At 44.6% G+C, this 15,659-nt stretch overlaps 1 protein-coding gene across 1 annotated transcript; it reads left to right on the top strand.

Moving 5' to 3' along the window:
• Positions 1-278: 278 nt before the first annotated feature.
• Positions 279-12,959, top strand: LOC127054308 (cytochrome P450 2H2-like). The gene is made up of 9 exons (XM_050960398.1): positions 279-469; positions 2,715-2,877; positions 3,362-3,511; positions 5,804-5,964; positions 6,837-7,013; positions 8,064-8,205; positions 10,739-10,926; positions 11,760-11,901; positions 12,702-12,959. Exons 1-9 carry the CDS (start codon positions 290-292, stop codon positions 12,881-12,883), a joined length of 1,485 nt encoding a protein of 494 aa, XP_050816355.1. The 5' UTR covers positions 279-289; the 3' UTR covers positions 12,884-12,959.
• Positions 12,960-15,659: the final 2,700 nt, after the last annotated feature.

The following is a 15,659-nucleotide window of genomic DNA, read 5'->3' as shown; positions in this document are numbered from 1 at the left end:
TCATGGAAGCTTGGACAACCTTAGAGGCATTCGCTTCATGATTAATTTTTGTGCTCTGTCAGTGTGCGCACAAGGGGCAAACACAGACGATATGCAAACAAAGATTCAAAGGAGTTATTCAGTAACCTTTATAGACCATATTTAGGGTTGTTGACCCAGAAGAACTGAGAGTCTGTTGGCTAATTGCTTGACTTGCAATTGTGCTTTTCCAACACACAATATATAAAAGGGAGGTTCTAAAGTACAAAGTCACCCTCTGTTAGAATCAGAATAATCGCTACACTCTGCAATGGAACCTCTGGGAGCAACAACTGTTTTCCTGGCGGTTTGTGTCTCTTGCCTTCTTTTCCTTTCAGCATGGAGAAAGATGTCTGGTAGTGGGAAGCTGCCGCCTGGCCCTGTTGCTTTTCCCATCATAGGGAACACACTGCAGCTCAATACGAGGAGTTTGCCTCAATCTATACAGGAGGTAAGGGGGATTTCTCCTTATGCAGGGCTTTGGCTCACATGGGTGTTAAGCAGAGCCTGGGGAAAGAGAACACTGAAATTTCTGGGGTTTGCACAGTGGCTCAACTCCTCACGTTTAAGGCTGAATGTTTTTTCCACAGAAATAGTTAATCTTGAATGCTAGATACAACCTGTTCCTGGCAATATGTTATTTTTATGGTAATGTATCTTATTCACAGGTAAACCAGAATACGGCCTCTCAGTTGTGCTGCAGCCTGTACAGGTTATCCTGCAGTGAGGAGTGTGGTCTGGTGGGTTAAGCAGGGAAATGGCAGACAGCAGCCGTGGGTTCTGGTCCCAGGTCTTCAATTGATGCCACGTATGTGCCTGGGGAAGCAACTGAAGTTCTTTGTGTATTTCCCACTTGTAAAATTAATATAATGATACTTGCCTTCTTCACAGGACAAGGGTAAGGCCTACACTGTTGCTGTATTCTGTCAAGTAAACATAGCCATTGGGCTACAGAGAGAGTAAGACTGATTCTGTATCCTAGTGGTTAGGCTGCTCACCCAGGATGTGGGAGACCCAAGTTTGTTTTCCAGTGACTATTCAGCTATTGATGTGCAATGGAACGGTTTCAACAGGAAAGACTGAGAGAGCCCTGCTCCAGAACGACCCACCACGGGTGGTTTAGGGCGCTCTCTAAAGAGAGGAGAGACACAGTTTCAGATCCCTTCTTTACATCAGGTATGGGCAGGGGGGGAGTTAAACCCAGCTCTCCCATATCCTAGGTGAGTACCATTCCTGCTAAGGTGCAGTTCTCAAACTACAGTAACTCCTCACTTAATGTCCTCCTGCTTAACGTTGTTTCAAAGTTAAGTCGCTGCTCAATTAGGGAACATGCCTGTTTAAAGTTGCGCAATGCTCCCTTATAACGTCATTTGGCTGCCTGCTCTGTCCACTGCTTGTACGATTCTGTGGAAGAGCAGCGACTTTACATGGGAGCATTGCACAAGTTCCTCTTCTCTACCTCTCCCCCTCCCTCTCAGCACTTTCCCCACTGCCAAACAGCTGTTTGGCAGCACTTAGGACTTTCTGGGAGGGAGGAGCAGGGAAGCGCTGCATCTTTGCTCTTCTCCCTCCTTTCCAGAAAGTCCTAAGTGCCGCCAAATGGGGAGGGAGGGGTGAGGGGGGAAGGAGAGGGGATGCTGCTGCTCCAGAGAGGAGATGAGTTAGGGTGGGAAGAGGTGGGCCTGGCGTGGAGTGGAGAAAGGAAGAGGCAGGCCTGGAGCATCCCCCAGCAAAGTTGGTGCCTGTTCTCCTCCAGAGAAACTGCCGCTGCTGCTGCAAAGGGACACTTCCCAACCACAGAATAGTACAGTACTGTATATAATGCCTTTTGTCTGCCCCTAAAAATTTTCCTTGGACCCTAAACCCCTGTATTTACATTACATTGTTCAGGAAAATTAGATTAGTTTAACATGGTTTAACTTAAAGCTGCATTTTTCAGGAACATAACTACATTAAGTGAGGAGTTACTGTGTGTGGCAGACCTTGCAAGGGAGGCATGGGAATGGGGCAAGGGAGGTGTGAGCTGTGTGCTCTGGCTGTCAGTCTTGAGTGGCTGGGCTCGTGCCAACGGACCCTGCACATCCTGGAGGTGGGGATACAAGGGACAGACTGAACTCTGCCACCGGGGCTGACAGCCAGAGCACTGCCACCAGGACTGGGGCTCTCCTTCCTGCCCCTACCCCGCTGCCAATCCCTCACCAGGAAGCGGTGGGGTTCTGGCTGTTAGCTCCGGGGTGGCAGTAGCAGCACAGAAGTAAGGGTGCCAATGTGGCGCTAAGTCTTATTGACTGTATTGATGAATATCCCTACACATTGCCACCCTTACTTCTGTACTGCTGCTGGCATGGTGCTGCCTTCAGAGGTGGGCACTGAGCCATCAGCTTCTGCTGCTCTGCTCTGCCCTGCCTTCAGAGCTAGGGGTTGGTATATGTACTTCTGGGGTGGGAGCGGCCATAAATGACTACAGACACAAAGAAGGGGGGCAAGATCAAATAACTTTGAGAACTGCTGGCCTAGAGGGTTAGCTGGGGGTTTTGAGGATCAACATTTTGGATATAGGTGCCTATATCCCTTTTTGTGTGTAACCCTAAGTGGCAGGAGAGCTCCTTCCTCAGTTTGTAATTAGATCCACACTCATTCTTATTCTGAAGAGGCTATAGTAAAATGTATTGGCTCTTTGTGTTAATCTTTTACAGCTCAGTGTGAAGTATGGCCCGGTTTTCACAATATACTTGGGCTCACTGCGAGTTGTGGTGCTGTATGGACAGGAGGCTTTGAAGGAAGCTCTGATTGATCAAGCGGATGAGTTCAGTGGAAGAGGAAAACTGGCACTGGCTGACAAGGTTATCAAAGGAGGAGGTACATTTCTAACAACTTTGGCATGTAGCGCTGATGTTCTCTGTATGTGGAGAACATGACTGAGAAGACAGCTTATGTTTCACTTAGCTCTGTTCTTTGAAGGATACTAACTTTAGCCACCTATTTATGTCCCAGTGAATTTCTTATTTTTACATGGTATCAGTATATGTACTTTGCTCTAATTACTGTGACAGTTTACACTGTGTTGGAGAACAAAATACAGCCATTGGGCAAGGCAACCAATGGAATTATTTTTCTTGTTCATAATTTCTATAAACAGCAATGAGATTAATGTGTGGGATTTTGAGTTACATACACATATCAGTGTAATGTAGTGTCTCCAGTGGAACACGCATACAATAATGTTTGCATTCATGTTGAACCTTTCAATAACAAATGTTTCCTTAGGTTAGAAATTTAGCAAATTAAGTCTTTTCCCCCACCCCATGCCCTCCTTTCATTCCTGTTCTCCTCCCTCTTCCAGGCATTATTTTCAGCAATGGGGAAAGGTGGAAGCAGCTTCACCGATTTGCCCTCACCACCTTGAGAAACTTTGGGATGGGGAAGAGAAGCATTGAGGAACGAATCCAAGAGGAAGCCCGTTTTCTGGTTGCAAGGCTCAAAAACACACATGGTGGGGATTTGCTGCATGTATGTCAGAAATTGAGGAGTCAGCTAAAGACTCTTGTCTTCCTTTATTTTGTTATACTAACTTTGGTTCAAACACCTTATAACTCAAGCCATTAGCTGCACATATAATAGCCTCTGTTAATTTAAAAGAAAAATATGTGACAAAAGTTCCTGAGATGACCTTTCCTGGCTGTTATTTCCCATGTTTTCTACCCTCTGATCTGTGGCCAATGGGCAAATGGAAAATGTTTATCCAGAGTAGGCAGAAGCTAACACAGTGAACCATGTTAGAGTGGATTAGTTTATCTTCAGTGTTTTGGGCTATTAAGACACCCAGGCCTACAGCTTCCTTATTCTGATTTTCTTCTCTGCTAGATGTCTGATACAAGTCTGGCACCTACGTTGTACGGGGATGGCCTCCTGAGGAACGTTTGAAATCACTGTGTAAATTTACAGTGCTTTCTAAGTGATGAATATTATTTTATTATTTATTTGTGTTCTATTTGTTTCTAGAGGTCCCAGCCAAGACTGGGGCTCCTTTGCCAGTAGGTTGTGTTAACAAACAGTTGGAGACAGTCCCTGCCCCAAGCAACGTACATGTTAAATACACATGAAAATGAAAAAGTGGAGAAAAGAAGAATTATTTTCTCTCTTTTAGAGATGGGGAACAGAGGTACAGAGAGATTAAGTGCTTTGCTCGAGGTCACACCTGGAAGTTTGTGTCAGAGCTGGGCATTGTCTCCAGATTTCCTAAGACCCAGGCCACTGCCTTAACCACAAGACCATCCCGCTTCTTGCAATATACAGTGCAACAGTTAAATTGAAGTTGACTCTCCATCTGGGTGAATTGTGTGTGTGAGAGGAGAACGCATGGAGAACCTTCCCCACCCATGATACAGACACAAGAGAGAGCCACTTTACTGCTGTTGCCACTTGTGTATCCTGAGCCAGGGGCAGCTACTCCTGTAGATAATGATCTAAAAGAAATCTGCCTGGGTAAGGGACATGAGCAGAAGTCTGCTGTGAGGCAGGAACACACTGCATGGAGAAAATGCTGCTTCTGGATGTTCTTACTGTGCAATGTGGTCTCAGGTCAGATGGGTGAAGTCTTGTAGACAATTCCCTTGAATATTGTATAGGTCCCACTGCATTGTAGGAGTTTGTGATGATGTGATAAGCAATGGCTCACGCAGAATCTTCTGAATGCAGGATCCTGTTCTGAAAGGAATACTGTCTGTCAGGCCTGTGGCAGGTGTCACTCAGAGAGGGACCCATGGTCCCTGGTTAGATCAGTGTGTGTCAAGCAGAGAGCGGCAGAGGAGACAGAGTGAAAACTGATTCCCAGCAAAATGGGGATAATTATTTAATATAAATTTACAGAGATAGCATTGGGGAAGCCCTATGTGGAGAATGAAGGAAATAGCTGTGTTATTTTTCATAAATAGCTTGTGCACCTCAGTTTAGCTGTGTGATATTATCCTGCCTGGCTGTACTGAATTAAATAAAAGGAGGCTGAAAGGGGTACGCTAAGAGGAAATGAAATAATGGCCAGGATAAGTACGGTCAGAGAGGATGCCAAGGGTAATAATTGAGAAGCTGTTAATCTGAGAACACCCCCACCATAGCTTCAGCTATTTAGAAAGTATTCTCTTCCTGGACAGAAAGTAGCATCCAACAGGGAAACTAAAACCTTATGGATTTTCACCCATGCAGGAAGGGGGTTGAGTGAGATGGAGGTAACTGAGCTGAATGGAACTTACCAAAGCTTGCAAGGAAAGATTGTTTAGGTAAAAGGAATGTGTGTAGAAGCCTTTATTGTTTCTAGTTTTTGCTCTGTGTGCTGCCTACCTTTGGGAGGATAAATAACACTTAGTTTTGGAGAAATTGTTTCTGAGTCACTTTGATCCCCTGCTGGTCATAGGTCCGTGGAGGGAAAGGGCTCACGGGTGCCCAGCACAGAGCAACCTGTCATGCTACCATAGTTGGGAAGTAATGAGCCTGCCGCCCAGATATTCAGTCTACGGGTGGTTGGACTGAGGAGTTCTTCCCATTCAGAGAGGGACAGGAACTCAGGCCTGTCACCTGAGGGGGGCTCTTGAGCAGGACTGAAAGGGGTCTAAAGCCCAGCTTACCCTGGAACTGTGAGACCATAACTCTCCCTCTCCAATGAATGTTAGGGACTGCCCTCTTGGCCTGGGGCCAGGACATCCAGAACGTCCCAGTAACATCAATGGATGTGATGCTGTAGGTGAAAATACTGAATTAAAAACTGGACACTGGTTTGGTTTTATTGCAGAGCGACCCTTTGACCCCACCATCCCTCTCACCCATGCTGTCTCCAACATCATCTGTTCCATTGTCTTTGGGGACCGGTTTGACTATGAAGACCAGAAGTTTCTGACAATAATTAAGCTCACACAGGAAAACAATGAACTCCTTCGCTCTTTCCTGACACAGGTGTGTTCAGTGGTTTTTTTCCACTCTTTTCCTTTGTAATGGGGGAAGGGACAGAGATTTCTTTCTTTCACTGTTACTTTTTCTTAAATTATTATTCAGATTCCCATAATGTTCCTATTCTCCTCATTAGGCTGCAGCTATTACCAGTCCCAGCCTCAAACTTGTTTTTGAGGATAATTTAAATTCCCGCACAAAACACTTCATTTGCTCAGAATTATGTTTGCTTAAGGACATTCCCTTTCAACACTATTGGTAAAAATCAAGGAAATTGCTAATTAAAACATTAGCATCCAAACCATTGCAATTCACATGCCTTAGTATATTCACAATGAAGTACCTGAATGTGGTCGGATTCCTCACCCGCAAAGCAAACTCCTTTTCATTTCCGGTACACAGCCACTCACATATCCCATTGCTGAAAACCTCACCAAATGCACAACAGCCAAACTCAGTGGAAATCAACGGAGTTACAGCAGCAGAGAATTTGGCCCCCTCACTCCAACTGCAGGAAGACTAAGATATCTTTTACTTGTATAGTCAATAATGTTTTATTACTGCCTACGAAAATCTGTATTCTGAGTTAGGTTTGGGAACTTGATTGTGATTTTCAAGAACAACATGTTTGTATTGGTGATGCTATTGCATTGGAAATAATGGAGATTATTGTAGTGAATAGAACTGAGTGTCACTGCAGTTTATGTGAGGAATAGGTGTGTATTGAGTAGAATGAGTTAGTGAAGCTAGGGAAGTTCTTTAGAATCCATTTGCTACAGATGTATTGTATTGTGCTGCTGTAACTGAGTCAATTGAGTCAACTGATGATCTGTTGTGTCCAGATAAACCAAGATGTGCTTTTCCTTCCATCATTCTAGCTGTACAATTTTTTCCCAACTCTCATGGATTATATCCCTGGGCCTCACCAGCTGTTAATGAAAAATGCAGAGGAATTTGAAAGGTTTGTTCTGGAGAGGGTGAAGATGCACAAAGAGTCTCTGGATCTTAGCTGCCCTCGAGACTTCATTGATGCTTTCCTCATCAAAATGGAACAGGTAAGTGAGGGCAGCCTCCCTTCCCCTTTGCTGTGGAGTGGATTATACCTATCGTGGGTATTTATCACTCTGTACAAGACCCAAAGGCAGACCTGGTCTCTGCCCCTGGAACTTACATTCTAAAAGCCAAGCCCTGCTCACCTCATTTGTGTGAATAGTGTAGATGTTTCTGGGTCTCAGAGCCTGGGCTGCAGCCCAAGCCCGTATGCCTACACTGCAATATTATAGCCCCTCAACCTGATCCCCACAAGCCCGAGTCAGCTGACCCAGGCCAGCTGTGGATTTTTAATTGCAGTGTAGATATGTCTTAAAAGGACAAAGCACCCAAAGCAGGTATCAACAGCACTTGGCAATGTGTACATTAGCTCTGTTGGAGGTTAGCCATTGAAAAGATTTTATTTATAAGGTGGACAGAAGCACTTTTACTGGTATGTGTTAGCATCAGTGGGATTAGCAGGAGAAACCAGTTTCTAATGGCTTCCTATGCCAACACCCAGAGACCTAACCTATTACCAGCTTTTTGGAAACCCCTCCTGCTAATCTCCTGCAATATTTTACAGCAGGTATTCTTCCACTGCAGCCCTCGGTCAGCAGGTAGCCAGGCCATCTGCATTTTCAGTGGGGATCTCACTTCCTTTGGAGCATCAGACTCAGTCCTTCTGGCTCCAAGGCTAAAAATTGGTTAGAGACATTTGGTTTCCTTTCTGGTTCAAAGTTTTCAAGGGCATTAGTGCTGCCCATCCAAACAAAATATGAAAGCAAAGGGAATCAACAACAACAGTTAAAGATACAGATGAAAATTAACCAGGTAAAAGTAAAGCTCCAATTCTCCTCTAATAGAAAAGACCATGTGTTTCCACAGCAATGACCCAAAACATCCCTGCAGTGCTACTGCAATCTTCAGGGCTGTGGCCTATTTTTTATAAGGATTTTTATAAAGATGGCAGGTGGGACACAGAGCAGGTAGAAGCTGAGAGACTTTGGGCCTGTATGAATAGACCCCTTCTCTTACAGTCAATGATCAAACAACCATAACAAGTTTCTCTGCAGGAACGTCAAAACAGCCAGTCGGAATTTAACACTGATAACTTGGTAAGAAGCACCTTGGATTTATTCTTGGCTGGAACGGGAACATCCAGCACCACCCTGACATATGCGCTCCTGATTCTTCTGAAATACCCAGAAATAGAAGGTACTGTACAGACACACACAATTTTAAATCTTGGAGAGATGAGGGGATTACATGGCTCAAGGGATCTCTAATGGATACAGACCCCTGTCCCTTAAGTCATCAGATCAAATCTGGCTTGGGCTGGAAGTAACTGACGTTACCGCCGCGTGCAAGCTGTTCGCTGGTTTATGTGAAACTGAGATGTGTTTGGGGATGGATGTTTTAGTTCAATTTGCATAGACAGGTGTCCACATTTGAAAAGCACCATCACAACTGTCATTACTCAACCTCCTCATGAGTGATCTCAGCACAGGGTCCTCAGCCTGAGTAAGTCATTGTGACTGGATTCCTTTCTCACCTCCCAGTCCAAGCTAAGGATTTTGGGCTGGGAGAAAGTGTGTGTGTTTGTGCAGGAGAAACCTGTGCTGCCACTGACAAGAAGGTGCCTGGTTTATGAGTAACAGGAGCCTTCGTATTCCCGGGCTGTCAGGTGGCCCCCTCTCTGACAGGATCCCTGCGGTACAACCTGGAACTGGAGTACCATTGTTCCCCCCTTAACTTTCCAGCCTGGGCTGTCTTTCATAATGCTTTGCTAGAGACAGGCAGCAAACCCCTTCATGAGCTGTTATCACTGAGTACAACAGCATGTGGAACCCCACACCTAAGTAAATTGCATGAATGTTCCCTGAGCCATTCACGAATCACACAGAGAAAGGCACCAGCAAATCTCCCAAGCCCCCAGCCTTGTACCCCTGAGCTGTACCGTCTTGTCGTGGTCAGAAGCCTGACCAGTGTAAGTTCATTACCCAGTCCACTCCTTCCTTGATGTGGAGAGGACATCCATTAGCCTTTGTAAACTGAGCTGAGATTTCCCAAGCACTTCAACCAAAACACATTGTTTTAGGTAAAATATAAAAGAGGTTTATTAACTACAGAAAGATAGATTTTAAGTGACTATAAGTGTCAGGCACAAAAGGTCAGAGAGAATTACCAAAGAAAATAAAAGTTAAGCACACAGTCTAAATCTTGAACCTTTTTAGACTATGCAGCGTTTGGATCAAGCCATTTTTCTCACCCCACTGGATGCTGCAGGTATGTTACAATCCTTAATTCACAGGCTTCCCCTTTAACCTGAGACCAGTCTCCTCAGTTCAAGGCTTGGTCTTCCCAGTATTCTTGTTGCTTCCAGTCTAGGTAGGGGAGGAGAAAGGCAAAAGCATGATGCCACTGTCCCCTATTTTGTATCCGCACTCTGTGTGCCTGGAAAATACTAGCTCAGATATGTCCTGGTGGGCTTTGCTGAGTCACAGAGTGGAGCAATCCCCCATTGTGTGATGCTTGTGCAGCTCTCTTAGTAAGCCGGTACGGTATGGTACGGTGTACCGGCAAGAGGCAGTATGCCGTGCTGGACTGCACCGGCTTCCACGGTGGGGATTGAAAGGGCTCTGGGCTGCCTGCAGCTGCGGGCAGCCCAGAGCCCTTTAAATTCCGGCTGTGGCTCTGGCGGCCGGGCTGGGGCTGGGATTTAAAGGGCTCAGAGCTCCCTGCGGCTGCGGGCAGCCCAGAGCCCTTTGAATCCCAGCCGCAGCTCTGGCGGCTGGGCTGGAGCCAAGATTTAAAGGGTTCGGGGCTCCCCTCAGCAGCAGGAGCTCTGGACCCTTTAAATCCCTGCTCCAGCCCCACAAAACTCAAGGTTCCCCGGAGGCAGGAGCCCTGGGCCCTTTAATTTGCCCCTGAGCCCGAGAGGGGGCTCCCAGCCACCTCTTCAGCTGGGAGCCCCTAGTTGATTTAAAGGCCCTGGGGCTCCCAGCCAAAGCCGGTGCCCCCGGGCCTTTAAATCTTGAGAGGCCACGCCTCTTCCAGATGAGGTCACACCCCCTCAAGACTCCGGCAGTACCGGTAAGTCCTGTAAATTACTTTCACCCCTGCTTACAGCACTGTAAATCTCTTGTTTAAAAGTCCCCCGCTGATTAATGGTAATTTAACACCCTCCTGGGAGCGGATCCCCTGCTTTGTTGTCACTGGAGAACTGGCAGTGGACGACTCAAGTGTACAACATATTTCAATAACAACCATAGAGCAAAATCTCCGGATTTCATACAGATACAGACTGCCAGACCCTCCCCTCAAATAAAGGCAAGTGTTAGAGATTTATCAATACCCAGCTAATATCCAGTGCTAATTCCCACCTCATGGGCTTCCTCCAAGCTCATGTGGATGATTGACTGGAGTGTGTGGTGGATTTTAGGCCACAATCTCTTGCACAGCAGTTAGATATATGCTCTGGTGATAACATCACATTGTGCTCTTTTATAACATAACCAGTTATGAACCATATCACTGCCTTAATAATTACATTATTGGCATTTTATCCTCAATACCATATACAATGGTTTCTGTAACCCAAAACTGTTATATTGTTATAACTCGTTATATTCCCAACATGTATCTGCTGAATTGTGTATTGCATTTCTGACTATGTAACAGAATGGGGGCAAAATTATGGGAATCCTGTTCTTTAGCTTTATTGTTAACCTTGTTCATTTGATGACAGAGAAAGTTCATGAAGAGATTGACCGTGTGGTTGGCCGAAGCCGAAGCCCCTGCATGGCGGACCGAAGCCAGATGCCCTACACAGATGCTGTGATACACGAGGTGCAGAGAACTGCTAACATTGTCCCGATAGGTGTCCCACATGCAGTGACGAGAGACACTCATTTCAGAGAATATATTATCCCCAAGGTTAGTTCTCAACGTTTCTGTGAGAGGGCCCGATCTTCCGCCTTTTCCACTATACAGTTTTGACTTATTCACAATAGAAATGTTTGCTCTGATTTTAGTATGACATGTTTTTCACAGTTACCAACAACGTTCCAGTTGTTATCGGCATGAAGAACAGAACCCTGCATTCTACAGGCTCAGCTCTCCTTACAGAAGATAGGCTTAGAGCCCAGTTCAAACTTTTAGATATAGAATAGATACCAAGCAGGCTGTGCAAAGCTTTCCTTCTTTTTTTGAACCTCTTTTGGGAGGTCAGTTTCTGAGCTGGTTCCATCTCTCCTCCAAGATTTAGTCCTGATGATGTGTTAATATGTGTTAATCACAATTCACAGTGACCATGTCCTAGGTTGCTAACTGAGTTACACTGTGAGTTGTATAGGTCTTTTTAGCTTTATTATTATTATTTTTATTTATTATTATATTTTATTTTTTATAAATAGTAATGGGGAAACCATTGGTGCGATGACTAAATTATAAAGACAAGGGAATGTCAAATGCTTCCAAACAGCAGCTGAGAGACGCACCTAACACTTCTGGATCTTAGCCAGACTTTTCCAAACCTCTTTGATGTAGAAACTATGAGATTCCAGGATCTTCTTGTTGAAGGTGGGCTCCCATTTGATGGGCTTACCTTTTCTCATGGAATTTTAATATTTCTGGTTCTGGTTCTTGGAGATGCAGGAAAATGAAGGAAAGAAAAACATGTCCCACTGCCCAGCCCAGTGAATTCTGGAGGCTTCTCTGCTTTGGACAGTGTCCACTTTAATTCTCTTTGTCTGTGTTTGCTAATTCAGGGCACCACTATATTCCCCGCCCTGCAATCGGTCCTACATGACAGCAGAGAATTTCCAAAGCCAGAGCAATTTAACCCAGGACATTTCTTGGATGAAAGTGGTGCCTTTAGGAAGAGTGACTTCTTCGTTCCTTTTTCTGCAGGTAAAAAAGCCATGTTTGTTTCAGGTCCCAGACCATTCTCTCTTAGCTTTGTCTTGAGTATACAAAGAGTTCTCTAACTGTAGTCTGCAGAGCCTTTTCGGGCCATCCCTGAAGCAGAGCCTCTCACAACAGCGAAGCATCTGTCCGTCTCCAGTCTCTTTTTTAACTAATTGAATATGCACTACTCTCAACTCTGCCTGGCAATTTCACATCTTCCTTTGTCTGTCTGTGTCAGCCCACCGTGGACAAATTGTGATTGAATGTGCATGCAAAAGTAAAATTGAAGGGAGTAACATGTTACAGGGCAGAAGCCATCTGCATAGTCACCTGGAGATAGATCAGTAGGAGCTGCTTAACTTCTCAACTTTACTCCAATCAATGAAAATCCCAACACTCTGTTAATAAACCCTGTATGCTGTTCTCCTCCATTCTGCTACTCAGCATGCCTACACCTCGCTATCTCTTAATTCCTCCCTTAAACGTATTAACTGGCACAGGACCTCCATTACCTATTACCAAACTCCACATCTGCCCACTGGTCTCCACATATTGGTTTTTTAAAGGCCACTTATTATATGGAGCTCAGCCTTTAAAACAATGGGTGAAAGACTTCTAAAGCCCCCAAACACTTTCACACCTTCCTGAACTCTGAGAAATGGCCAATATCCTCCAGGTTGTTACCCTGAATCACTCTGTGCATCTAACTTTAATCCCGAGGTTTAGTTTCATTGTAACAATATATAACATGTGTTGCAAAGAAAGATCTCCTGCATCTCCTCAATATTCCTTTTTCATTGCAGGGAAGCGGATTTGCGTGGGAGAGGGTCTGGCTCGGATGGAGATATTTTTGATACTGACAACAATTTTGCAGAATTTTACCTTGAAGCCTCTCGTTGACCCCAAGGACATTGATATAACTCTAGTGACGAGTTTTGTGTCAAATAGACCAAAACCATACCAGCTCTGTGTTTTGCCTCGATAAAGACCATGAAAAGCCACCACAGTGTGCTAGACTAGTGCATGAATTTTGTTGTCTCTGGTCCTGGATTCATTAATACAGAAATAACTCACTGTATTGTAACAGAGACAGATAAATAACCCGGCTTTGTAAGTAACTGGGATTTAACAAAATTAATTGTAATACCATAAAAATAAATATATAATGGCTCCCACCCCAGCCAGGTATAGTAACCCTACAGTGTTCTCAGATGTGACTCTGTTCTTGACAAAAGCTGAGTATGTTTTCAGTTGATTTTTGTGGTAGTTCATTTCCAGTGTACCATTTTGGAAGCTTAGCTTGGCATGTGCTAGCTACTGTACAATACGCTGAGGAGAGGAGACTGCCGACATTTTTATCCCCCAAACCTTATCTTGTCTTACAAATAAATATGCTCTAATTGAAACAGGCTGAAAAAGAATTGCATGGGAGACTATTTTATCCATCTCATTGCCATCCACTGCCTTTCCCCAATACCTCTTTTATGAGCAGAATTTAGGCCTGATTAGAGGTATGGAACAGCTTCCATATAAGGAGAGATTAATAAGATTGGGATTTTTCATCTTGGAAAAGAGACTAAGGGGAGATATGATAGAGGTCTATAAAATCATGACTGGTGTGGAGAAAGTAAATAAGGAAGTGTTATTTACTCCTTCGCATAACACAAGAAATAGGGGTCACCAAATGAAATTAATAGACAGCAGGTTTAAAACAAACAGATGGAAGTATTTCTCCACACAACGCACAGTCAACCTGTGGAACTCCTTGCCAGAGGATATTATGAAGGCCAAGAATATAACAGGGTAGAAAAAAGAACTAGATAAATTCATGGAGGATAGGGACGTCAAACCTGTTTTGTTTATTTTATTATATGCTGATTACCTGTTCTGTTTATTCCCTTTGGGGCACCTGGCATTGGCCACTGTTGGAAGACAGGCTACTGGGCTAGATGGACCTTTGCTCTGACCCAGTATGGCTGTTCTTATGTTCAATGGGACTACACCTGAGAATTATTTAAGTCAATGGGACTGCTGATGAGAGTAAAGGCTGCAGAACTGGGCTTTTATTTTTGTATCTTACTTTTTTTTCACCCATCCTGAGTTGTTTCTGATGTTGATTCTTTCCCACTGAGCCCTAAACTTAATTTTCCTTCTTTACCACAGTGCCCTCTGATGTTATAAGCAAGTCTAAACGATGCTTTATCACCCTTAGTAAAGAAGTTCTGTTGATCTGCTGCAGCCATCCAGCTGCTCTTCCCAACCTCTGCAAGGCTTTTACCCTGGTTCTAATAAGACCAGTCATTCTACGTAGATTGGATTACGATAATGACCATTCACCATCAAAACACACATTCCAAGCTCCTCTTATATGACATGCTTCCAAATGATCAGCAAAACTAGTGTGGAATTCTGGCTTCTCTTCTCTTGTGCACCCCCACTGAACGGGGCTGTGGAGCTTCAAGTGAGCAGAATTGAAGTCAAAGACAACATATGCTTAATTTAACTACCACAGCGTTATCCATCGACTATCCATATACTATTGCGCTGATTTCTTCCTGCACATCAGAAATACTCTGAATTATAATTGAGTGGAAAGCCCCCCACCAGGCTCCCTTTCCAATGTCTCACAAAGTCCTGTCCAAAAAATGTCAGGCTTCACCAAGGAAAATCTCCCTGCGGCATCATATCCAATATGGCGGCAGAATCACAAACATATATTAGTTTAATAAATGTGTATTCTTTAAAGATCATCTTCAAATATTAAACCCCTCTGAATATTAAACTAATCCTTCGGGGGGAAGGAATTTAAAATCAAACTGCCACCATCACAACATGGTGCCCTCTGTCCCGTAGAGATGGGCCTGAGCTGCCAACTTTGGATCCAGGCCTGGAGCCAAACATTCCTGGAGTTCTGATTCAGGGCTTTGCTTCAGCATGTTGTAGAGACGGGGCAATTCACAAGGAGTTTGACTGAGCCTGTAAAGGGCAGGAGGCTGCAGTAACACCCCAGGAGTAGCCATGGGATGGAATTTTGAAGGTGACACAACTTGTTCTCTACATTTCCCTTCCTTTCCCCACCAGGTCAGGACTGAGGGAGATGGGGCGGGGGTGGGGGAGAGAGGGGGCTGTGCTGAGAGGCTGAGGCAGAATTCATTGCTGGACAAGGGCAGGGCAGATATGGGGTGAGCACTCCTGCAGGAAGGGTTCAAAACATCTCATCCAAACAACAGTGATTGTGACAGACACACTCACCTGGGAGGGAGGGGGGAATTATACTATCAATGGATAAGAAAAAACAACCCATCCTCCAATATAAACTTAAAAAAAAACTTCATAATTTTTAAGGCCAGTTTAATTGTTTTTGGGTGTCTGATTCATAGACTTTAAGGTCAAAAGGGATCATTATGATCATCTAGTCTGACTTCCTGCACAATTCAGGCCACAGAATCTCACCCACCCACTCCTGGAACAAACCCCTAACTTATGTCTAAGTTAATGAAGTCCTCAAATTGTGGTTTAAAGACCTCAAGTTGCGGAGAATCCTCCAGCAAGTGACCCGTGCCCCACGCTGCAGAGGAAGGTGAAAAACCTCTATGGCCTCTGCCAATCTTCCCTGGAGGAAAATTCCTTCCCAACCCCAAATATGCATGGTGTTTGATCTCTTGAGATGGGCAATGCTGCTATAAATAAGATGGCTACTGATGTCCTTTGACCCCATTCTAAGAATGCTTGAAGATCAGGGTGGAGGTAGAAGGAACTAG

Source organism: Gopherus flavomarginatus, chromosome 6 (assembly GCF_025201925.1).
Source record: "Gopherus flavomarginatus isolate rGopFla2 chromosome 6, rGopFla2.mat.asm, whole genome shotgun sequence".
Lineage (NCBI taxonomy): Eukaryota > Metazoa > Chordata > Testudines > Testudinidae > Gopherus > Gopherus flavomarginatus.
The sequence above is the reverse complement of the archived record's forward strand: the minus strand, read 5'-3'. Positions and strand labels throughout refer to the sequence as shown.

Coding starts and splice junctions, on each gene's coding strand:
- LOC127054308 (XM_050960398.1), top strand. CDS start 290: ATGGAACCTCTGGGAGCAACAACTGTTTTCCTGGCGGTTTGTGTCTCT. Junction 8,206..10,738: donor GAAATACCCAGAAATAGAAG/GTACTGTACAGA, acceptor ATTTGATGACAG/AGAAAGTTCATGAAGAGATT. Junction 10,927..11,759: donor GAGAATATATTATCCCCAAG/GTTAGTTCTCAA, acceptor TTGCTAATTCAG/GGCACCACTATATTCCCCGC.